Source organism: Macrotis lagotis, chromosome 1, assembly GCF_037893015.1.
Source record: "Macrotis lagotis isolate mMagLag1 chromosome 1, bilby.v1.9.chrom.fasta, whole genome shotgun sequence".
Taxonomy (NCBI): Eukaryota; Metazoa; Chordata; class Mammalia; order Peramelemorphia; family Peramelidae; genus Macrotis; species Macrotis lagotis.
The window spans coordinates 912,505,455-912,531,660 of NC_133658.1; the positions used below are offsets into that span (position 1 = coordinate 912,505,455).

The 26,206-nt window shown below is 37.9% G+C and overlaps 1 protein-coding gene across 1 annotated transcript; it reads left to right on the top strand.

The window, feature by feature from the left end:
• The first annotated feature begins 140 nt into the window (after window positions 1–140).
• On the top strand, window positions 141–19,857 carry LOC141509777 (uncharacterized). Its single transcript, XM_074219566.1, is given in 5 exon segments — window positions 141–703; window positions 4,406–4,532; window positions 5,136–5,231; window positions 14,317–15,842; window positions 15,844–19,857. Coding segments are annotated over 5 exon segments (1,881 nt in total). The 5' UTR covers window positions 141–670; the 3' UTR covers window positions 15,943–19,857.
• The last annotated feature ends 6,349 nt before the right edge of the window (window positions 19,858–26,206 follow it).

Consider the following 26,206-nt stretch of genomic DNA (forward strand, 5'->3'; position numbering starts at 1 on the left):
CGCCCCGCGGCCCGGCCTGCCCAGCCCTCCTCGGCCCCCGGGCGCCCGGGCGGGCTCGGCCGAGGCCCCGCCCCCTCCCCGCCTCCGGGCCCTCATTGGCTGAACGAGGCCGAGCGCCGCAGCGCCCCCTGGGGGCCGTGGCGGGGAGGAGAGGAGGCCGCGAAGGCCCCGGCTGCGGGCCCCACGCAGGCCTGGGAAGGCCGCTCCCGCGCCGGCCCCACAGGCGCCTTTTCGGGTGTTCTTCCCCTTTTTCCTGGTTCCAAAGCAGTGGCCAGGGCTCGGATGATTACAAAAAAATTTAATTGATTTGTTTTTCAAACCTACATGCAATGACGATCATTTTTACCCAATTTTTTGCAAAGTTTGGAGTTTTTCAATTTTCCTCGCTCCCTCCCTTCCCTCCCCCCATGGAAAACAACCAGGTAGAGGCTCGGTATTCAAAGCCTTGAGAAACACAGTTTGGTATCGAGCCTGTCCCAGAGAAGAACCCGACTGGATGGCATTTCTTCATTGGTTCGGGGCAGCCTGATTCCTTGGGCATGCTCCCTGGTCACCCCACTTTCTGAAGTTCTGGCCTGCTTCTCCCTCATGATTTCTTTCCCATCCCTTAGCTCTATGTTGGCATGACTCTGCCCTCCATCAGGAAAGGTGACTAGAAGAGGACAAAGCAATGACTTCATTGTTTCTGAAGGCCAAGGGCCAGGTGAGTTATTCTTCCCTCTGTCCTCAAAGGCCGCCTTTCCTGCAAGCACAGTCTTTGCTTCTGATTAATAGTATTTTATTCAGTGACCTGAGCATCGATTAGTCTCCTCAGAGACTATTTTTTAAATATTAGTTTATTTTTTCAATTACATGCAAAGAACGTTTTCAACATTTATCATTTTGTAAGCTTTTAATTCAACATTTGCCTTTAAAATTTTTGATTTTAGTTTAATGCCTCATTTATATGCAAAGATAGTTTTCAACATTTTGTCATTTTGTAAGCTTCTGAGTTCTACATTTTCTTTAAAAATTTTTTTTTTTTAGTTTTTGCAAGGCAATGGGGTTAAGTGGCTTGCCCAAGGCCACACAGCTAAGTTATTATTAAGTGTCTGAGGCTGGATTTGAACTCAGGTACTCCTGAGTTCCAGGGCTGGTGCTGTATCCACTGCACCACCCAGCCACCCCTCTTTTAAAATTTTTGATGTAATTTTATTTTTTCTATACGTGCAAAGACAGTTTTCAACATTCATCATTTTGTAAGCTTTTGAGTTCTACATTTTCCTTTAAAATTTTTGATGTTATTTTATTTTATTTTTTCAACATTCATCATTTTGTATGCTTTTGAATTCCACATTTTCCCACCTTCCTCCTTTACCTCCCTCCACCCCATGACAGTGAGTAATCTGATATAGGTTATACATCTACAATCATGTTTAACATAATTCCATATTCTTCATGTTCTGAAAGAAGAATTAGTAATAAAGGAAAAAATGAGAAAAAGATAAAATTAAAACAAATTTTAAAAAAGTGAATATAGAAAGCTTTGGTCTGCATTCAGATTCCATAGTTCTTTTTTTCTGGATCACAAGTTTTTAAATTGTCTTTTTATTATTGTATTGCTGAGAAGAGCTAAGTCCTTCATAGGTGATCATCACACACCATCTTGCTGTTAATGTGTACAATATTCTTCTAGTACTGCTCTCTTCACTCAGTATTAGTTCATGTAAGTCTTTCCAGGTTTTTCTGACATCTGCCCAGTCCTGATTTCTTATAGAATAATGGACAGCTCCTTAATTTCCAATTTTTTGCCACTACATAAAGAGCTGCTAAAAATATTTTTGAACATGTGGAACTTCTTCCATTTTTTATAATCTCTTTGGGATATAGACCTGATAGTGGTATTGCTGGGTCAAAGGTCATGCCCAGTTTTATTGCCCTTTGGGCAAAATTCTAAATTGTTCTCTGGAATAGTTGGGATCAGTTCACAAAACCACCAACAATGCATTAGTGTCACAGTTTTTTCACATCTCCTCCAACATTGATCATTTTCCTTTTTTTTTGTAATTTTGCCCAATTTGATAGGTGTGAGTTGGTAGAGAAGTCACATTTCTCTAATCAAAAATGATTGAGAACATTTTTTTGTTTAAGTATAGATAGCTTTAATTTCTTCATCTAAAACCTGCCTATTTATATCATTTGACCATTTATCAATTGGGGAATGAATGACTTGTATTTTTATAAATTTGACTCAGTTCTCTATATATTTTAGAAATTAGTCCTTTATCAGAAATATTAGCTGTGAATATTGTTTCCCAGTTTTCTGCATTCCTTCTAATCTTGGTTGCAAAGCCTTTTAAATTTATTTGTGCAAAACCTTTCAAATTTAACATAATCAAAATTATCCATTTGCATTTTATAATGTTCTCCGTCTCTTATTTGGTCACAAACTTCTTCTTTCACCATAGATCTGACAAACTTCCTTGTTCTCCTAATTGAGTTATGGTGTCTTTATGTCTTTATGCCTAAATCCCATATTCATTTTGATCTTATCTTGGTATAGGTTGTGAGAGTTTCTGTTGTATTATTTTCTAGTTTTCCCAGCAATTTTAAGATTGACCATTTTGATGAATGAATTAAAGTTCAGAAAGTTTATAGGTCAACAGAATTCAAAGGAATTTTACAGTCTAACTCCCTTATTTGATGCATAAGGAAACTGATGTACATGAGAATGAATTTATTCCCCATACTTTTCCGGTGTTTCTAAAGGCAGCTCTCTCCTGACCTGATGTCTTCATTGAAAGAAGCTCAGAATTTCATATGTTCAATGGAACATCAGAGCTAACTAGTTCATATAGTACATCAATAAGAATCCCATTTACGATATATTATCCAATGCTTTTTCAATGTATTCTCTTTTTTTACTATCATTGCTATCTTTATCTCTCAACATTCCAGTTCCTCATCAAATATTACTTTTCCTCATGCCTTCTATTATCAACCGCTATTGCCTCTTTAATATTCCTTGTATTCAACAGTCTCTACCATCTCTTTACCTCTGCACAGGTTGTTTCTGTTCCCTGTAATATACTTTCCTTCACTTCCATATCCCCAGATCCCTGGCATTCTTCAAAGTATAGTGCAAGAGCCAGCCACTACCTACAGTTGTTGGTACTATCCTGTTGTGTCACCCCCATCCATCAGGGAGAGTGATACGACTCAGGAGAGAAATAAAACATGTGTACACTTGGGTGGAGTTGCTAGCAGGACAACTAGCAGAGCTGTTTATTCACAGTATCAGACAGTTTTTTTTAATAGAAGAAACCACAGCATTAGCATACAAGAAAAACAAGTAATGATATTTTTTAGACTTTTGCAGGATGTAACCTTGTTCAGGAAGTTTAGGTACAAGGCCTATCATGCAAGTGAAGTCATGCATTGATGCAGCTGTGTTATCACAGCAGACTTCCCTGGAAAGCCTTTACTGGTATCTTCTCCAGACTCCTCATGTGGCTCTCAATACTATCCTACCAAAAATATTTTCATATTTATTTAGTATGAGATATATATATATATATATATGTTTCCATCTCCCATTTTTTCCATATCTTTCTGTCTATCTACCTACATATATATAGTGTTTTCCCTTACTACTTTGTAAACTCCATAAGGGAAAACACCATTTGATTTTTGTCTTTATAATGCCCAGTGGTTTGCATATAATAAGTACATGATAAGGTAACATAGGGGATATATTGCCCAACCTGAAGATTATGGTGAGAAGTTATGGCCACTTCGATTTTTTCTTTCTGACTGGCTGCACTACTTTTAATTCAACTTGGAAACCCTCAATTTTGGCTATGATATCCTGAGAGTTTTGATTTTGGGGTTTCTTTCAGAACTGGAGAGGGAAATGGCAGTGTAATCCATTATCTTTGCCAAGAAAACCCCAAATGAAATCATGAAGAATCAGACCTAATTGTAAATGATTGAATAACAATGTTGATTATATTTTTATTTGAATAGGGAATAATGTCTGGCTTAGGGCACACTTTGGGAAACAGTTTCAAAGGGTGAAATGGAACCACTAAATAAAACTTTAGGAGCAGCTAGGTGGTGTAGTGGATAAAGCACCGGCCTTGGAGTCAGGAGTACCTGGGTTCAAATCTGGTCTCAAACACTTAATAATTACCTAGCTGTGTGGCCTTGGGCCAGCCACTTAACCCCATTTGCCTTGCAAAAACCTAAAAAAAAAATAAAACTTTATGTGTTGCTGAAACACAAAGTAAATGAAATATTTTAAATATTTCGTGTAGAACATTGAACATGCTCACAAGGACCAGTTCTGATACCTCTTGTCAACTTCACACCTTAACAGTCCAGGTCTTGGTTTGACTTTGGTTGAAAAAAAATGTATTTGTTTCAGAAACGACTGACATTCAAAGATGTGGCTGTTGACTTCACCCGGGAGGAGTGGAAGCAGCTGAATCCTGCTCAGAGGGATCTGTACAGAGATGTGATGCTGGAGAACTACAGGAATCTAGTCTTACTCGGTAAGGAAGGCTTTCCCTTATAAATCAGAATCTGTCCATTGGTGTATCTACATTTTAATTTGTTAAAGATTGTGGGGTGAATTATTTACAGGTTTGTCTTAGTTTTTCAAGTTATTCAGTATGGGTAGTATAAGGAGATTCCAAATCCTTTGAGGTCAAGAGATAGGACATTTCTTCTTTCTGATCCCAAGTGACAAGTTTTCTCTTTCCTAAAATGGAAACCTACAACTTTATTCTGCTGATCCTCAGTTAGCACTTTCCCATTTACCCCAGATGTAAGCTTTCTCTGTAATGTTCCAGTGCATGTGCCCTGAAAATAAGAAAGTTGCTGTCTCCTTCCCAGATCAAGTGACCTGAAAATAAGAAAGTTGCTGTTTCCTTCCCAGATCAAGTGACCTGTTTTTTGGGGGCTAAATCAACTTTGATCTCCACCCCTCTTCTGCCATGTTTCCTGTGAGCACAGTTGAGAGCATATCTTAGAGGTCCTTACATTTTTGTCTCTTCCTAAAATGCCATCTTTTATTTGACAAAGAAAAGATGCTAGGATTGGGTAATGAGATAGTTCAACCCTAAACTGTCTTCCATTTCTTTCCCCATGAGCAGGACTCCTTGTTTTTCAGCCAGATGTAATCCACCAGTTGGAGAATGGTGAAGTGCCGTGGATGGCAGAGGGAGAGGTTTCAAGAAGGTCTTGTCCAGGTGAGTTTATGACAACCAAGCAGACAAGAGGCATTGAACAAAACAGTCCTTCTGTCCTGGAGAGCACCTTCTAGAGACAGCAGAGCAACAGTGTCACTCAAAAGGAAAGGGAGATCCCTGATCCCTTCCTAAGGATCCCTGCAAACCCCATACTGACTCAATTTTAAGATGTATACTCAGTTTTATTATATTTTTATTTTCTTGGATAACTATTTCCCAATTATATATTTATCTAGTTCAGGTCACACTTGGAATTGTTGCAGGCTGACCCTCCATTGTAGCTGATCCTGCCTCCTTAGGATTTCCCTTGGGACTTTGAAAAAAGGATGAAATAGGTGAATGTGACCTCATTAATATATTTTCATATTTCTTTTTTTAGTAAAACTCTTTCTTAATATCTCTCACCATTTTTCACCATTTTCCAACCTTCCACTTTGCATGATTATTTTCTTCTTTGATTTCCTTCTTTCCTTTAGTCTTTCATTCAATTTAAATTTAGCAGCATTTATTTTATTCCTACTCTGTTTCCTATCTTTCCCTCTCCTCAGGCTCCTTTTCTTCTCCTTTCAAATACAGGTTGCTTTCTTTTGTTTTGTTTTCCAAAAGAAACACCTTTGCCTCCCCCTGTTCTCATATGGTTGGTAAGTGCCAGAATTGAGAATCCCATCCAGGTATTCTGACTTCTTAGAGACTTTCCTCAAAGTCACATAGGAAATAAGTAGAAGAGCTAAGATTTGATCAGGTCTTCTCATCTCATGACCTTTTCATATTAGTATGCAAATTTTTATTCTTCATGACATTGTTTCCTTTCCATTTGAAACACTTCCCTTTTGTTCTTTCCTCTTGAACTGCTTCATTCTTACTTGTAAAAATCATCTCTATCTCTGAAAACTTCACTCCCAAGTTCTGCCCATTCCTGTGACCAGGTCTTCACCCCTTTGTTCTTAACTCTGTGCTTCTTCCGACAAGCCATCTATCCTCAAGTCTTTTACTTTCCCTTCTATGCTAAGGATTCCCATGTTCATATTTTTAGCCTTGACTTCATTCATTAACATTTAGTTCTTTGTTTGCATTTTCTTACAAGGCATGTCTAAATGGATGACTTCCTTTTTCTACAAACATGGTATTTCCTAGAGGTAACCTGTGAGGTCTCACATTCATCAGTGAGTTAGAGAGGTATTTACCCCAAGCATTAGAAAACTTCTCCATTGGAATGGGCAGATGAATTTGTTCCAGTGGCCATGAAGACACCTGAAGTAGGTGCTGTGGAGCATCTAGAACTTGGTCAGACATCAGAGAGACCAAGGTCATCTACTGCATCTCTGGCCATTTCCAATCATCTTGATTTTTGTCTTTACCACCAGACTTTGATGACTCTGGAAGAGAGAGTGAGGCTGAAGACTGTGCAATTCTGTCTCACTTAAATCCATATTGCCCAACATTAAAGATACCACCCACAATGTCATTGATCTTTTTTGAAAAAGAAGGACAAACATTTCTCAAAGCAAACTTACCTGCCCCAAACATGTCTGCCTTCTGAATTTCTTCATTTCTCATCAAAGGACTATTATTCTTCCAGGCTAGAAAACTTGTTCATCCCCCTTTTCCCGTTAATTATTGAATTCATTTCTTTATTCCTTTGCTATGCTTCTTGAACTTACTTATAATCTATTCCTGTGGCATTCGTTTCTCCAAACCCCCATCTTCTTGTATCCCATATTCAGTATGGCACAAACCCTCATTTTTCCCTCTTTCAGCTAGTTCAGATCACCCTAGCAGTACTCACTGTGGCAAGTCAGTATTTTCCCAAATGAAAGTAGCCATGCTATTAAAATTCACTCTCAGGATCCCAGAGGGTAACTCCTCCTACCCATAACCATAATGCCTATGCTTCTTGATCCTATTCTTCCTATTTAAAAAAATCTGGCGAAAGATCATTGTTAACTCTTCATCAGAAATATTTACTAGATGAAAGGTAAATCAAGAAAAGTAAACAACTTTCTATCCATTAACTTGGGCCACTTTCTCATAACAGTGTGCTTAGCGACTCTGGGGAAGGGGAGGCACAAACATATAGAATCATAGGTAGTGGCATGTAAAGGAGACATGTGGCCAGATCAGCTTCTAATTCTGAATCCCTTGGTTCAGGGCGTTGCTGTCCTTTTTCTCTTTTTTATCCTTTCTGCAGTTCACTTATGGGTAGATCTGTTCCTCAGCTCTCAGGCTAGTTAGTACTCTTCTTCTTGGTTGCCAAAGCAATGTTCAACTATCTCAGCTAAACAGAAACCCTAAACTTGGGATCTCCAGACCCTTTCTTGGTCGGCTCCCTTACCTAGGCTCTGAGGCATTTTTATCTATGACATGTAGATGGAGGAGCAAAAAAAAGGTAGAAACTTGCTTCTCTACACAGCAAAAACTTCCCCAATAAGTCATTCTAAGCACCCAATGACAATGCAGAGGCTAAGGTCTTCCTTCTCAGACCCACTCAGAGATCAGCCTTTGACCAACCGTACTTAAAAGCAGTCTCTCTCTCTCTTGTGAAATGTCTCCCTATCTTATGATGAATGGCCAAAATCCATATTTCTCTCAGCCAAGTCACAAAATTATCATTTAATAAATAATTTTATTTATCCACCATTTTCCTTTTTTTCTTAATGTTTAAGCTCCTATCAGTCATATAAATTAGATATTAGGAACAAAGGTATTTCACCATCTTGATTTTGAGTGAGTGTCCTTTCTTTAGAGGCTGTTTTTTCAATGTCTCTCATGTAACAGATTGTAAGAACATAAGATTTTTTTCAAGAGACAGACTATCTTTCCAACTACACCAATTCTGAGACCAAATAAAAGGGTGCTGATCTGTTTTCTTTTGCTATTTCCATTAACACAAGGTAGTTTACATTCTTTTGTGTAGTTATAAGCTCACAGTGATTTTACTGACTCTGCAAAAGGCAACATTTACATGCTTGGAGAAGTCATTTATTTCAACGAACACCAACTGTGTATAGCCTCTGGGAAATGTGATTTCCTTATTACTGGTGATCTTAAAGCAAAAATGGAATGGTTATTTGTTGTTGTTTTTCAGTCCTCTTCAACTCTCCATGACTCCATCTTCATGGCAGAAGTACTGGCGTCATTTGCCATTTGCTTCTCCAGCTCATTTTACAGATGAGGACACTGAAGCAACCAGAGTGAAGTGACTTTCCCAGGGTCACATAGCTTATAAACGTCTGAGGGTAGATTTGAACTCAGGAAGATGAGTCTTCTCAACTCCAAGCCCCAGACTCTATCCACTATGTCACTTATCTTCTGTCAATCATTTGTTGAGTATCTTGTAAAAGGGTTTCTAAGATCCCTTTAAGTTTAGAGATTCTGTCATAATCTGCCAAGCTACTGTCCCTAATTATATTAATTGCTGATAGTTATATAGTACTTTAAGATATGATTTAAAAATATTCTTTCTTTACAACAGTACTATAAAATAAGTGTCAGTATTATTCCCGTTTACAGATGATGAAACTGAGGCTGACAGAGGTTAATTGACTTATTCATGGTCACTTAAATGAAATAGTAGAGGCAGGATTCAAACTTAAGTCTTCCTGTCTCTGAATTTAAAGAACTCTTTTAGTTTTAGAATTATATTTTATTTTCCCAATTACATGTAAAAATAATTTTAAACTCATTTAAAAAGTTTTGATTTGCAGATTTTTTCTTCTCTCCCTTACCACTCCCTCCCTGAGACAGCAAACAAATTGATGTGCAAGACATATTTCCATATTAGTTATGTTGTGAAGGAAGATACAAACCAAAAGGGGAAAAAAGTTTTATTTAGATTTTCTTTTTTCAGCATCATTGTCATGTCCCAATAAATTCCCTTTACCCTCAGTCCCCATTAGCATCCTCCATTGTGATAAATACAGTCAAGTAACAAACCAACACATTGGTGACATCTGAAAAGCATTAGCCTTATTCTTTTTTTTTAGGTTTTTTTTTTTTTGGCAAGGCAGTGGGGTTAAGTGGCTTGCCCAAGGCCACACAGCTAGGTAATTAAGTGTCTGAGGGCAGATTTGAACTCAGGTCCTCCTGACTCCAGGGCCAGTGCTCTGTCTACTGTGTCACCTAGCTGTCCCTACATCAGCCTTATTCTATACCCATTGCCATTTTAACAGTAGGAGGACAGTATGGTTCTTGGAAGTCATCACTGATCACTAAATGATCAGAATTGTGAATTCTCTGTGTTGTTTTCCTTTACAGTATTGTATCTATATTACAGTAATTTCCTGAACTATTTTTTGGTTCTACTTGCTTTGTTCTTTAAGAGAAGACATAATGAAATATTTCTGAATTCTTCATAATCATCAGTTTTTCATGGCGCATACAATTCCATTACATTCATTTAATACACTTTGTTCAGGTGTTCTCCCCAAACTGAGAACCCACTTTCCTTCTTTACTATTACAAAATATGCTGTCATAAATATTCTGTTTATACAATATCTTTTCCTCTCTGACCACCATGTAAAATTTACTTAATAGAGCTATCAGCCAATAAATATTTCTTAAGTGCCTCCTATTTGCCAGACACTAGAGTTAGCATCATAGAAGCATTAAAGAGTATGAAGTGTTTAGTGACCTTTTTAGTGCAATTTCAAATTGTTTTCAGAATCCTCTAAAATCCTTTTCCTAAATCTTCAGGTAGCTCTTTTTGTCTACTGTTTCTAGTCTAAATGAGTTTGTTTCACTTTCAGGTTTCCTTTCTATACTTTTTTCCCCAATATTTTGAATTCTGCTCCAGCCATATTTTTGCTTTTTATGCCCACCCATACTTATCATCATTTTTCCTTTCTATGCTGCTGCCCCCTCTTGAAATGGCATCAACTTGTTTTCTCTGTGCATCTTTTCTACTCTCTTTTGATTTTATAACTTTAATTGGTGGTTCACAAAGATCTCTTAACTATGCTCCAATAGCAGCAATAACAGCTGTACTTCCTACTATTAACACCTCAGACACACAGCTTTTTCCTTGTCCCAATTCAGAATAAATAATTTACTGGACTGGAAAGCTCCCGTGGCTGAAGTAAATGTAGCCCTCTTTTGTGAGAAGAAAGGTGTTGGGGGCAGCTAGGTGGTGTAGTGGATAAAGCACCAGCCTTGGAGTCAGGAGTACCTGGGTTCAAATCTGGTCTCAGACACTTAATAATTACCTAGCTGTGTAGCCTTGGGCAAGCCACTTAACCCCATTTTTCCTTGCAAAAAACCTAAAAAAAAAAAAAGAGGTTTTGGGAATTAATCTGGTATATTTTAATATCAGTTAATTTTTAATAATTTATTAGCCTATTTAAGTATAATTAAATGAATTTATTATTTTATTCACAATTCATTTTATTTACTTTATTATTTTATTTATTAATCAAAGTTATCCATAGTTTCATGGTGATTAAGGTTTGTAAAGCACTCTCCTCAAAACAACCCCATGAACCCCATAGTGTAAACTCTTCTTCCTCCCTGTTTTCTTTTTTGGCTTTTGCAAGGCAATGGGGTTAAATCATTTGCCCACAGTCACACAGCTAGTTAATTATTAAGTGTCTGAGGCCAGATTTGAACTCAGGTACTCCTGAGTCCAGGGCTGGTGCTCTATTTACTGTGCCACCTCACTGCCCTCCTCCCTGTTTTCTTGACAGTGAAACTAAAGCTTAATCTAAGTCAAATGATTTCTCTTGGAAATACATCTAGTAAATTGGAGCCTATATCAAGATTTCATGACTTAGTGATCCATACTGATTCACTATGCCAACTTCTTTGGCCATCTTCTTCCCATTCAAGCAGCCATCTTGGAAGAAATTTATCCTTGGTCATTATCATTTCACAGTATTTAATTTCAGTTGTTTTGATGTTCTTTCTGTCTATATTGTTTCCATCTATATTGTTTTCCTTGTTTTGTTTACTTCACTTTGCATCCTTTCATGTAAATCTTCTCATGGTTCTCTATATTCATTATATCCATCATTATAGAACATTGTGATATTATATTATATCTACACCATGACTTGCTTAGCCAATCCCCAGGCAGTGGGAATCTGACTTTTTACATTTTTTTTTGGTGATTACAAAAAGTGTTGCCATGTGTATTTTGCTGTATAATATTTGCTTTCTCTCAAGACCACCTTAGGGTTTATGCCCATCATTGTGATCTAGGGCAGTTTAATTTTCTCCTAACTTTCAGAAATGATGCCATAATGAATAAGAAGTATTTATTGTTAGAAAATTTAAGTAGGAAAGTCCCTAAAGCCATGTTCTTGTCCAGTCCAATCCATGCAAGGATCTTCTCTATGATATTGGCTATCTTGCCTCTGTTTGAATACCTTAAGTTCTAGAGCCATCCCTATTTTGAGAAGTAACCAATTCATGTTTTTAACTACTGTTAAATATTAGAATGTTCTTGCTTTATATTGATGCAAAAATCCATCTCTACTCCTAATGTTTGGTCCTACTACAACTTGTGGACCCTAGAGTAATTAGAATGATTAGCAGTGACCCTTCCCATTGAGGTCCTTTTGATGCAAGCAGAAATGAAAGGAACAAGCTCCATGGCCATTGCATATTAGCAGTGGTCAGATCCTTGCATGGATTTGGTGGAGAACTTACTGAAGTCAAGAGTTTGGAAAAAATCGGAATTCACTGATTTTTAGAAGAACTTGAAGGGTAACAACTATTATCTTAGAATATGAAGGGTCACCCAGACTGAGGAAACAAAATGTTGGGTTGAATCAGCTCTTTCTAGACTTTGTTACACTACATTGTAAGACACTCTCACTTCAATTCCCTGATACTCTTGGAATGTATTCTCTTCATCTTTGCTATTCAATAGCCTAAGTTTTCTTCAAGGTTCAACTTCAGTATCATCTCTTACTTGAAATGTTCTTTAGAAAATCAGTCAGTAAACATGTTTCTGCTGTGGGTACCATATTGAGTTTCGGGACTACAAAAAGAAGTAAAAGGCAGTTCCTGCCCTCAAGGAGTTCACAAGCTTATGAGATGTTCACAGTTTAATGAGAGACCTTAGGTTTTAGTGATCTTCCCCTCCTCTAATATTCCTAGAAGTTCAGGGACCTTCTGTTCTCTTAAGAGCTTGTGCTTCCATGGCTGACTTGAATATCCTCGCAGTCATTCTTTCTTTCCTTTTCATCATAGTTTATGCCAATCTTTAGCATTTTGTGAACTATTCTCACTGGACCATTATATTCATTCCCTGTTACCTGCATTTTTTTCTATCTACTATACTAGTTGTTTTAAATTTTAAATTGGTTGGTGAGTTCCCTAGGCAGACAAAAAATAGTTCCTTTAGACAACTTCCCATTTACATCCTTATTGAAATTACTTCTTTTTCCTTCAGAATTTAATTCTTGAAAGTTTTATATCTTTCACGACTTGTTTTTCCTTGTAGAATTTTAAACAGAAGAATCCTACTATCTCTATTTTGAACTCTTTGAATTATGGTTTTCCAAAATCTGTTGTGTGTCAGGCTTTTGAGATTCTTCCTCTCTTTTGATTGGAGAAGTTGCTTACCCCTAAGATTCCTATAATTCCCACCCTATCAGTAAATTTCTCCCTGTTATTGAGAATCAGATCCAGAATAGATATATCTTTGGCTTTTTTTCCACTTTTTCAAAATTACCATTAAGTAATGTCAAGAAATGATTTAGATTAACTTCTCTGTTTTTAGGAGGTGGTGGTGGGGGCTCCAGCATCTTAGATGTCTGGATGATAGTGTTCCCTATCACTATATCCTGCTTGTCTCTGTGTCATTCTTGGGATCTGTTTCCCACAGTCTTTATCTATCTCATTGTTATTTCAAATTGATCTGTAGTATACTCTGATGACAGTTTCTCTTCTGTTTCTGCTTCCGTAGATCTTTACCTACATGATTTCTACTGTGCTTCCTACCATTTCTATTTGTGTATCTTCTTAACCTATGTTGCTACTCTTTCTTCTTTGAGCTATTCTTTTGAATTCAAGTGAGGAATATCTTTAAGTAGCCATTTTCAGTGCTTTTACAGGTATGGAGCTCAATGGAACCTTAAAACTTATTTTGTCCAACCCCTCATTTTACAAAAAAAGGAAACTGAGACCCAAAATGGTCCTGGTGATGACTATTTTCCCAATAATTTTTGTGATGCTTAATTGGTCAAATTCATTGCCTTCTAAAATCTTAAGTTTTCACTTTGCTCTTTACTTATTACATTCTACATTTATATGCAAACATCCAAATCCACGGGTCTTATTGCCACTATTATATTGAGAGACTTGAACAAATATGTTATTGAAATCTCAAAATATGATTTGTCCAGCATCCCCTGATCAACTGACCAAGAAATGTTATCAATGAAGAGAAAGAAATTTTGCTTTGAAGGACTTGTTCTCCTTGACTTCATTCTGGGTCTTTATCAGTACTGCCTCATGCTATGATTGATGATAAGTTCAATAATTTTGCCAATAAATGACATCAGGCTTCAGACATCTTATCTGCAGCCTATAAAATTCATTTCCCCTCTTTTCTGAGAATTTCTATTTTGCCCATTACAATGACTCCAGGGTGACAAAACACTGGGAATATAATGGTATCAGATAAATAGGTCAGCCAATTTAGAGAATCTTCATAAATGACAACAAGTTAATCCTGGAAATTGTTATTTAAGGCAGCATGGTGATTTGCTGATTCCTATCTAACTTATTCCTACCCAAGTTATCCATTAGTTCATTTTTTTAGTATAATTACTTTATTTTTAAAAAAATTATTTAAGGCAATGGGGTTAAGTGACTTGCCCAAGGTCACACAACTGGGCACTTATTAAGTGTCTGAGGCCGAATTTGAACTCAAATCCTCCTGACTCCAGGGCTGGTGCTCTATCCACAGCATCACCTAGCTGCCTCCCATCAGTTCATTTTTAACAGTGTTTGCTCTATAATTGCAAGATCAGCAATTACTCTTTATGGAGGTCTGTCCAGAAAGTAGTGATAAGTAGTTTCTTTTTTCCTTGCCCGCAACTTCAAAAAACAGTAGGTTAATACTTTTTTGTTTCCTTCAGATTCTCTCATTCAAAAGATGTTGTATGAAACGAAGTCAGTTCCAAAACAGGGAATATCTATGGAAGAATCATCCAAGGAAGAACTTGCAAAGGATAATCCTAGGGATTGCAAGTTGTTAGGAGACTGGGAATGTGATATCAGGTTACAAAGACAGAAGGAAAATAAGCAGAAAAAATCCAGAAAAATGACCACTTATGGTGGTAATAGACTTGAAAGAAATTTCATTCTGAATTCAAACTTCCTACAACAGAAAATTTCAAAAGGAAAAAGCATTCGTAACCATGGTGTCCGTGCCAAGAGTGCCAAGCAGTTTTCCAATCTCCTTAAGTGTTATAAAATCTCAAATAAGAACTATAGTAGATATAATACAAGCAGGAAGTCCTTCAGTTACCACTCAGACCTTGGGCAGTATCATCAACCAGTCACTGGAGAAAAACTATTTGGGAAATTTTTCAGGAAAACCTTACTTTGGAAGAATGACAATATCCTTAAAGAGAAATCTTTTGTATGCAATGAGTGTGGGAAGACCTTCATAGAAAAAGGAAGACTTACAGAACATAAGAAAATCCACACAGGAGAGAAACCCTTTGAATGCAATGAGTGTGGGAAGACCTTCTGCTACCCATCAAAACTTACTCTCCATAAGAGGATTCATACTGGAGAGAAACCTTTTAAATGTAATGAGTGTGGCAAAGCCTTCATAGACAAAGGAAGACTTACTGGACATAAGAAAATTCACACAGGAGAGAAACCCTTTGAATGTAATGAGTGTGGGAAAGCTTTCTGTTACCGATCAAGTCTTATTGGACACAAGAGAATTCACACTGGAGAGAAACCATTTGAATGTAATGAGTGTGGCAAGGCCTTCTGCTACCCATCAAGTCTTACTCTCCATAAGAGAATTCACACTAGAGAGAAACTCTTTGAATGTAATGAGTGTGGGAAAGCTTTCTGCTACCCATCAAAGCTTATTTTCCATAAGAGAATTCATACTGGAGAGAAACCCTTTGAATGTAATGAGTGTGGAAAAGCCTTTATAGACAAGGGAAGACTTACCAAACATAAGAAAATTCATGTAGGAGAAAAACCTTTTGAATGTAATGAATGTGGGAAGGCTTTCTCCTATCCGTCGAAACTTGCTCTCCATATGAGAATTCACACTGGAGAGAAACCCTTTGAATGTAATGAGTGTGGGAAGGCCTTCAATTGCAAAGCAAGTCTTATTAAACACAAGTTAATTCATAGTGGAGAAAAGCCCTTTGAATGCAATGAGTGTGGAAGAAACTTTAGGCAAAGCTCAGCACTTAGGAAGCATCGGAAACTTCACAATGGAGTTACTCTACACAAGATATTTAATACTGGAGAGAAGCCCTTTGAGTGTAATGAGTGTGAGAAGGCCTTTAAACACAAAGCAAATCTTATTGAACACAAGTTAATTCATACTGGAGAAAAGCCCTTTGAATGTAATGAGTGTGGGAGAGGCTTTCGGCGACATTCATTGCTTAGGAGGCATCAGAGACTTCATACTAAAGAAACTGTATTATGTTAGTGAAAATGGGAAAGCAAAGGCAACTTCATACACCAGGAAACCCTTTGAATGTAATGACTGTGGGGAAAGCTTGTAGCATCAACTATTCCCCTGGTAACTATTAGAATTCACCATAAGAGTAATCTCTTAAATGCAATAAATGTGGGAGAACTTTCTACAGGGCTAATTTCTGACCACCTGTTGCCATGCTTTTGCCACCACTCCACCCTCTGCTTTGGTCTACTCCTCCATCTTCCACCCTAGAGCTGTGCTTCTGATTTGTGAGAATTCACCTAATGTAGTTTCACTTAGATTTAGCACCACACAGTTCTCTGGGCTTCTGCCAAATCTCTGTCTCTTCTCCTCCCTTCCACTTTCCACCTCTAACCTTGAATAGTCATCATTTGCACACCACAGTTCCTGAAGAGGCCACATAATTTCCTAGATCACAGCACCTCTCCCTGGTTATTGTCCCCTATATATCTGGTCTTTCCTTATTAGAAGTAAGCTCCTGGAGCATAGACTATCTTGCTTTTTGCACTAGCACTTTGCAAGAACTTGGCACAATGTCTTGTTTGTTCACTCATTCCTTTAGGAATCACAAGAAACATCCTATCAATAGAAACAGTATCAAGGGAATGAATGTAGGAAAGTCATTAGGAATCAAGAAAAACCACTCTAGCTAGGAACAATGTCAATAAATTAATGTGAGAAAGTTTTTTACCAACAACTCATGCCTTAGAAGACATTAGAAGATTGATGTTGGAGAAATCACATGAAAATCATAGGAAGACTTTGAGAAATCACTCCTTAAGAGAGTCATCAAGGGGTTTTACAGAGTTTCAGGATTGAAAGGAACCTCAGGGACCATCTCTAGGGCAAACCTCTACCTAAACAAGAATCCTACACATACCTGACTTGTACTCATCTGGCCTTTGCTCAGAAACCTATAGTGATGCAGCTTATTTATTGGAAGTTTATTTTGGCATGTCGTGTAAGGCCATTGGTCAAAACCTAACTTCTGCCAAACTGCTTTCCAGTAGAAGGTCATATTTAAGTAGAATAGTAAGAGAACCTTGTCTAAGAAAAAAAAATCTCATTAATTCACTTAAAAAAAGTCTACTATCCAAGACACATAGGGATTAGTACAAATGTATAAGATCCAGAGTTATTTCCCAAGAGATAAATGTTCACAGGCTATGCAGTTTTCCAAAGAAGAAATGCAAATAACAACAATATAAAATTATTAATAATTTCATATTGTCCAGATATGATTTCATCGGTGTGGGATATTCCTTTCAAAGATGCAGATTGATGTTTCTCTAATTTATAGTCTCATATATAATCTTAGTTTCCAGGAACACCAAAATGACTAACATGGTTTCACAGAATCAGAGGCAAGATTTGAACCCAAGGTCTTCTTGACTAAGTAGAACTACGTTTTTTTTTATTTTTGCAAGGCAAATGGGGTTAAGTGACTTGCCCAAGGCCACACATCTAGGTAATTATTAAGTGTTCCAGGTCAGATTTGAACTCAGGGACTCCTGGCTCTAGGGCCGGTGCTCTATCCACTGTACCACTAGCCGCCCCTACTACATAGTTTTAACCCTCAGTCATTTTTATTAAATTTCTAAGTACCAAGCATTTGTGGTTACAGAAAAGGCAAAAGATATTTCTTGTGATTCACAAGTTAATCTAATAGGGGAACCATCATGTAAACTTCTGTGTAAAAACACAGGATAAATATGAGGTAATCAACAGAAGCCAAGGCACTAGCATTAAGCGGGATTGGGAAAGTTTTCTTGCACTTGGTAGGACTTTAGTTGAGATCTGAAGGAAATTTGGGAGATCAAGGGACAGAGATGAGAAGAGAGAAAGTTCCAGATGTGAAAGGCAGCTAGTGAAAGTGCCCAGAGTCTGGAAAGACAGTGTATTTGCAAGGAACAGCAAGGAGGCCTGGATTGAAAAGCATCCATGTGTTGTTGAAGGGAGAGAGGGAAAGAAAGGGGTATGAGCTGGTATAAGCTGTAAGAAGATTTTCATATGAAAAATACTCCTCATTTCTACTAGTAAGAGAAATTCAGTTAAAATTACTATGAGGCTTCACCTTACACCCTTCAGATTGACAAGGATGATTAAATATGAAAATAGTTGTGTTGGAGGACCCATAAGAAGACAGGGACAATATTACACTATTTGCCTTCTCACACATTACATTAATTTAACCCTTCTGGAAAACAACTTGGATATATGTTATAAAACAGTTGAAGTACAATTAATTGTTCATACCCTTTGACTCAGTGATTCTATCTCAGGGGAAATACAGAAAATATCAAAATGTTCATATCATTTTTGTGTGTAGCAAAAAACTAGAAACAAAATGGGTAGGCATCGGGGGAATAATTCAGATCACCTTTCATTTATATTGTATTTATCTTATATATATAGTTATTTCTATGTTGTCTCCAATATTGTAATGTGAGAGCTCTTTAAGGACTGTGCTTTGCCTTTATACAAAAACTAAAAATTTTTTTGACCTGTATTGTGAAATAAGAAATGATGAATATGGAAGAATTTGGAGATTGTTGAGATTTGTATGAATTTAGGAAGACTAAAGTAGGTAGAACTAAGAAAACAATATCTAAAATGTAAAGGAAAACATCTCTTCAAAGATATCAGAACTCAGTCCAATGAAATAGCCAACTGAAGTATTGATACAGAAACATCTTTCTCCTCATTAGAAGGAGGTCAATGGGAAGTGTGAACTAGAAAATCAATAAAAATTTATTAAGTGCCTACTATGTGTAAGGCAATGTCTTGCTATCCATATGATTAATGAATCTTTGTTACCAAAGGGTTCAATTCGGGGAAAGGTGGTTATTGGGAAAAGACAGTGATTCTTCTAGTTAGGGATTTCTCACAACCCCCTGAAGCAACCCATTCTACTTTTGGATAATTCTGATTATTTGGACTTTATTTTTTAAATTTTTTTAAATTTAAATTTTTTTTAATTTGGACTTTCAACCAAAATTTTACTTGTTGCAACTTCTGTCCATGACTACTTGCATTTTTGACCCAACTGAGAGTGATATTCCTAAGGCAAAGACTTTATGGCAATCTACTTCCAGTGACTCCCTTTTACTACGAGGATCAAATACAAATTCCTATTTGTCATCCAAAGTCCTTTACAGACTGGGGTCACAACTTTGCTTTCCAAATTTATTTTTGTAATGCTCATTCATACATTCAGAGTTTCAGCTAAACTAATCTTTTGACTCTTCAAATAAGTCCATTTCCCATTTCCTTTCCTAGAAAGGATTCTTTTATCCCCTTTTGGGATCCCTGGTCTCTTTCAAAACTCAGTTCAAAAACTACATTTCACATGAATCTTTTCTAATTCCCATAACTGCTATTCCCCTCCCCCAGCCCACCCCACTGTCTTATTGTTATTTTCATATACTTACAAATGTATGTGTCTCTCCCATTAGTATTTTAACATCCTTGAAAAGGATTCATTTTTGCCTTTATAGCTCCATGGACAAAGTAGGCCCTTTATTGCTTTCTGATGAATAGCTTCATTGCCCTGAGTTCTGCTACCTAAAACAAAGTTAAACAAGTGCATAAAGACAACTATTCTACTCCCTCCCTCTAAATATTCTTTAGGCCAGAAATAATCTTTATATCAACCAACTCTCATGGCATGAGGTTGGATGAGGTTTGAATGTGATGGAGGTGAAAGAACCTTTAGTCACTGGGAACAATGTGACTAAATGGAAATTCATATAGGGCAGAGGCCCTTTGAAAAATTATAATAGAAATGAGAAAAAACTTCAGCTATACACACTTTTGAAGAGGGACAGAGTAAAAGGAGAGAGAGACTATAATAAATGGGAGTGGGGAGGAATGAATGGGTGGAATTACTATCAGCAATAGCAGCAGCAACTGTGGAAAAATAAGTAAACTCCTCTGATGGACTTATGATAAAGAATGTGATCCATCCCAGAAACAGAGCCATTAACAAATCTGTCTATCTGTATTCCCCTAATTGTGTGGCTGTGGCCCTTGCATTAGTTCTGAAGCTCTTGTATCCACTTCAGGTCCTGACAATGAAGTATGTGGATGGAGAATTAATGATACTCATCATATGTCCAATTGCAAAGGCAGAGGCTTTGACATACTCTTCATGATTGGTCCCAAGTGGCTTTATGTGATGAGGCTGTGGAGCCTGCTGAAAAAACCCAGAGATTCAATTGATTTAAGCATCAATGTGAAAGTCCCAGCTAAAGTGGTCTGACTTTTGAACCCCAAAGTCAGAGCTTTCAAAAAAAAAGGTGAAGTCTTCAAAGAACAGCTCTGGTATATGAGTTGATCTGAGCCATTCCTGACCCAATAACTTTCAATGAACAGAAAAACTGAAGGGAATGAGTGAACTCCAAAGTTATTGGATCTGGAACAATTTCTGACACCAGCCTAGGGGACTAGACTTAGATAAATGTAACATCATGGAAATACTAAAGCAGAGATGACTCTCAATATGGAAGACACACCATTAATCCTTGAGAAGGGAGGAGGGAATGACATGTCAGGGCGGGCATGAGCTCAAAGTGAAGGTAAAATTTGTCCATTGCAATACAAGAGAAGAAAATGGAGAGATGTGGATGGGATATATACTCTTATCTCCCTTTTATGACTGAATGCACCTATTTTCTCCCTTCAGCTGCATAGATTGGCAACTAAGCCATCTGTGATCAATCCAGATCATGGGTAAAACTGTGGAACAGAAACTGAATCTTATGGTTCTACTATGAACATCTCCTTCCAGGGTAGATCATCACCATTTATCAAAAACTTTCATATACATTATCATGGTTTGCCCTCACAAAAGTCTATGAATAATAAGATGAAAAAAATATTCTTCTTCATTTGGCAAATATGAAGGTTTAATGGGAAATCATCACTCAAAGCCAAAAAAGAAAAAAAAAACAATGCTTTCTCTCAAAGACATTCTTTCCATGAAGACAACAAATAAAATACATTTAGAAGTATATTCAGAATAAATATATATAAAATAAATACAAGGGAATTAGATATAAGATTTTAGGGAGGGATAGTTCTAGAGTAGTAGAGGTAAGAAGAGAGTACCTCCCAGGCACGAGAGATGGCCAACACAAAGGGATGGAGACTGGAGGAAGGGATCTCAGTGAAGAAGTAGAGAAGTTCATTTGGTCTGGAAGAGGATAATTTCCTTCAAAGCTAAAAAGAAAATTAGACAGCCAAGCAGAGCTAGTACCAGAACTCAGGAACCTATTATAAAATTGTTTTTGTCAGTCAATGCAGTCTCTGAAGTACTCAGCTAGTGGCCTATATCTTACTCCAAATGGTTCAGCAAATCCTTGGAGCTAGGGAGGAAAATGGGAATATTTTTTCCTTTTTAAATGAAGGTGTGGGCAGAGCCAAAGTGTGGTGTGAAGGCAGGAATTCCCAGAAAATTGTTCCCCAACAAACTCCAAAAGCCATCAAATTATGACCCTAGCCAAAATTTAAAGGGGAAGAACCCACAGAAAGACTGCATGATACAATTTCCCAGTCCAAGACAACTTAGAAGTTCTATAGAAAGGTCTGTTTCACCAGAACCGGGGATTGGAAAAAAGCTGCAACTGCAGCATAGTGCAGCTGGGCCAGGTACCTAGATCCCTGGGGGAGCCGGAGTTGTGGTAGAGGGTCAGTTTCCAGACCTCCTGACCCAGGGATCACCAGGAACATCTTGAAGGGGTGGTGAGAAAACTCTGCTGCACCAGAGTGAGTGCGGAGCAGTCATTGCCCTCAGAGCAGCCCTGTGGTGAGAACTTGCAGTGGGAATCAGGGAAACCAGCCTGCAACTCCAGTGCACAGCCAACAGATGGTAAGGGGGTAGGGGGAGACAACAGAGGTCTCTCTACTCTCCCTGGGGCAGGACTCTGCTGTTTGCCCACACTCAGACCCAGGTTGCTGTTTGGGCATCTATATTACCATAGTCAAACAAAGACTCCCCATAGGGAGTACCTGTGGTCATCCACATACCAAAGCACAGGCAAGAAAGCAGTGACAGCCTGTCATAAGACCTTGGAGGAATTAAAGTCCCAGTGGGGTGTCCCAACCCCCCCCCCCAAAGCCTTGGAAGTGAGGTAAATCATTCATAGGCAAAGAAAATGAGCAAACAAAAGAAAAAGAAGAATCTGATCATAGAAAATTACTTTGGTCCCACAGAAGATTCAGAAGACAAAAATCAAAGCTTCTGTGTCCAAAAACCTCCAAGAGAAACAGAAAATGGGCTTAAGATTATGGATGAGCTAAAAAAACTTTGAAAAGCAATTAAGGGAGGTAGAGGAAAAATTGGGAGAAGAAATGAAAGCAATGCAGAAATATCATGAAAACCAAATCAGCAGCTTGTTGAAAGAAATACAAAAAATAGTGAAGAAAATAATATGTTAAAAATCAGTTTAGACCAAAAGGAAAAAAGCAACACAAAAGGCAAAAGAGAAGAATACCTTAAAAAAACAGAATTGGCCAGCTGGAAAAGGAGATCAAAAAGCTCTCTGAAGAAAATAACTCCTTCAAATGCAGAATGGAAGTAAAGGAAGCCAATGACTTTGCAAGAAATCAGGAAGAAATAAGACTATTCCAAAAAAAACCCCCCCAAATTAGAAGAAAATGTGAAATGTCTCATTGGGAAAATAACTGGCCTAGAAAACAGATTCAGAAGAGATAATTTAAAAATTGTTGGACTACCTGAGGGTCACAACCAAGAAAAGAGCATAGACTTCATTTTTCAAAAAATAATATGACAAAATTGCACTGAGATCCTAGAAGCAGAGGATAAAATAGAAATTGAAGGAATTCACTGATCACTTCCTAAAAGAGATCCCAAAAGATAAATTCCAGGAATATTATAGTCAAATTCCAAAACTTCCAAGTCAAAGAGAAAATATTAAAAGCTGCCAGAAACAAACAATTCAATTACTGTGTCTATAGTCGGGATTACACAGTATCTGGCAGCATTTACATTGAGGACTCATAGGGCTTGGAATATGATATTCCAGAAGGCAAAGGATCTTGCTTTACAACCAAGAATCGACTACCCAGCAAAAGTGAACATCCTTTTACAGGGGAAAAGATGGATTTTCAATGAAACAAGGGATTTTCAAACTTTCCTATTGAAACAACCAGAGTTGAACAGAAAGTTTGATCTCCAAGTACAGGACTCGGGGAAACCATAGATAGGGTGGACGAGAAGGACTAACTATGAGGAACTTAATGATGCTGAACTGTTTGTATTCCTGCATGGGAAGAAGATACTGATAATTTATACGAACTTTCTCATTTATAAAAGCAGTTAGAAGGAGCATATATAGAGAAGGCACAGGAAGGAATTGAATATAATGGGATAATATAATAACAAGATAGAGTCAATGGGTGACAAAGGAAAGTACTCGGAAGAAGAGAAAGGAGAAGAAGAAGGGGCTTTGCAATGGAGTGGAATTGGAGAAGGAGAGGGAGAATGAGTGAGCCTTCATTCTCATCAGAAATGGCTCAGAGAGGAAATAACATACACACTTAATAGGATAGTAAAGGGTTGGGATGAGGGGGAGTAGGGGGAGGGAAGGGGGAAATAGAGGATAGAAGAGAGGGAAGATTGTGGGAAAGGGTATTCAGATATAGCACACTTTTGAACAGGGACAGGGTGAAAGGAGAGAGAGAATAGAATAAATGAGAGTGGGAAGGAACAGACTGAAGGGAAATACAGTTAGTAATATAGCAACTGTGGGAAAAAATATTGAAGCAACTTCTTTGGTGGATTTATGATAAAGAAAACAACTCATCCCAGAGACCGGGCCATTGGAATCCAAAACACAGACTGAAGTACATTTTTTTCTCTCTCTATTCTTGAGGTTTATCATCTTGGGGGAGAAAGTGGTTTATGTTTTACTCTCATAACAAGATTATTGTTTTTTTTCTTTTCTTTCTTTTTTTAAATTTTTTTATTCTCATTTTGTACAAATTTTTTTTCACATTAATGATATATTCTTGTTTAAGAGTAAACAAAATACCCCCTTCCCCCCATGAATATAGACTTGCTTGAGTGATAAAGTAAAAGGGAGAGAAAAAAATTAAAATAAAAAAATAGTAATAATTGTGGGTATGGTGCAATGGATGTAGCACCAGCCCTGGAGCCACAAGCACCCAAGCCCACATCCAGCCCCGTAGACCCAACAATCACCCAGCCGTGTGACATTCAAGCCATATGATCCCCACTGCCCTGCAAAAACCAAAAAGAAGAAAAAAAAGACCCCAAATAAACTAAAATAGTAATAATAGTAGGGGTGGCTGGGTGGCAGACAGAGCATTGGCCCTTGAGCCAGGAGCACCCGGGTCCAAATCCAGCCTCAGACAACCAAAGATCACCCTGCTATGCATCTCCAGGCAGGCCACCCAGATTCATTTGCCCTGCACCACCCCCAAAAGAATAATAATAAAAAATGTGCTTCAGTCTGTGTTCCAACACCAACAACTCTGTCATGGGTGGATCACATTCTTTATGGTAAGTCCATCGCAAAAGTTACTTCCATATTTTTCCAATGTTGCCATTGCTGATCGCAACTCCCTCCTTTCTTATTTCTCCACTACCATGCACTATATTTTCTCTCTCCTTTCACTCTGACTCTGCTGTAGGGTAGCTGAGTGGCGCAGCAGACAGATCCTTGGTCCTGGGGCCAAGAAGCCCTGAGCCCCCATACCACCCCTTAGGCCCAGAATCCACCTGGCCCCATGGTCCTGGACAGGCCTTCCAATCCCAGCCCCTTGCAAGAAATATAAAAGAAAATGTGTTATATCTGACCACTCTCTCCCCATGGTCCATCCTCTTCTCCTTTATTCACATCTCCACCTTCCCCCTGCTCCCCCCTCCTTCTTACTCCAGTTTGTCTATACCCCATTGAGTATATATGCTGTTTCCTCTCCTAGCCACCTCTGATGAGAGCAAAGGTTCCCTCATTCCCCCTTGCCTCCCCCTCTTCCATATCATTGCAATAGCTCATTGTAATAAAGAAAAATCTTATTATATGAAATATCTTGGCCTATTCCCCCCTCCTTTTTCTTTCTCCCATTATATTTCCCTTTTTTTTCTATTGACTCCATTTTTACACCATATTTTATCTTCAAATTCAGGTTTCTCCTGTGCTTCAACTATAAAAGCTCCCTCTACCTGCTCTATTAACTGAGGAGGTTCATATGAGTATTATCAGTGTCATTTTTCTATGCAGGAATACATGCAGTTCATCATCATTAACTCCCTCATATTTTCCCCCTCTCCTCCAATCTCCATGCTTCACCTGAGTCCTGTATCTGAAGATCAAACCTTCTGTTCAGCTCTGGCCATTCCAAAAGGAACATTTGAAATTCCCCTGGTTCATTGAAAGCCCATCTTTTTCCCTGGAAGAGGACATTCAGCCTTCCTGGGTAGTTCATTTTTGGCTGCATTCTAAGCTCTTTTGTCTTCCGGTATATTGTATTCCAAGCCCTATGAGCTTCCAATGTAGTTGCTGCTAAGTCCTGTGTGATCCTGACTGCAGCTCCATGATATTTGAACTGTGTCCTTCTGGCTGCTTGTAATATTTTCTCTTTGACTTGGGAGTTCTGGAACTTGGCTATAACATTCCTGGGGGTTGGTTTTTTTGGGGGATCTCTTTCTTATTGGGGGGATCTGTGGATTCTCTCCACTTCTATTTTGCCCTCTGCTTCTAGGATATCAGGGCAATTTTCCTGTAGTAATTCTCTGAAAATGATGTCAAGGCTCTTTTCCTGATCATGACTTTCAGGTATTTCAATAATTTTTAAATTATCTTTCCTAAGTCTGTTTTCCATTTCAGTTGTTTTTTCAATGAGATATTTCACATTTTCTTCTAATTTTTCATTTTTTTGGTTTTGAAGTATTGATTCCTGATTTCTGGTAAATTCATCAATCTCCCTGAATTCTATTCTTTGTCTGAAGGATTTGTTCTCCTCAGAGAGTTTTCTTATCTCTTTTTCCATCTGGCCAATTTTGCTTTTTAAAGCAGTCTTCTCCTCAATAACTGTTTGAATTGTTTTATCCATTTGACCTAAGCTGGTTTTTAGCATGCTATTTTCTTCAGCCTTTTTTTGGATTTCCTTGACTAAGCTGCTGACTTCATTTTCATGTTTTTCCTGCATCTCTCTCCTTTCTTTTCCCAGTTTTTCTTCTAACACCCTCATTTGATTTTCAAAGTCTTTTTTGAGCTCTGTCATAGCCTGAGCTAAGTTTCTGTTTTTCTGGGAGTCTTTAGATGCAGGAGCTTGTGTTTCCT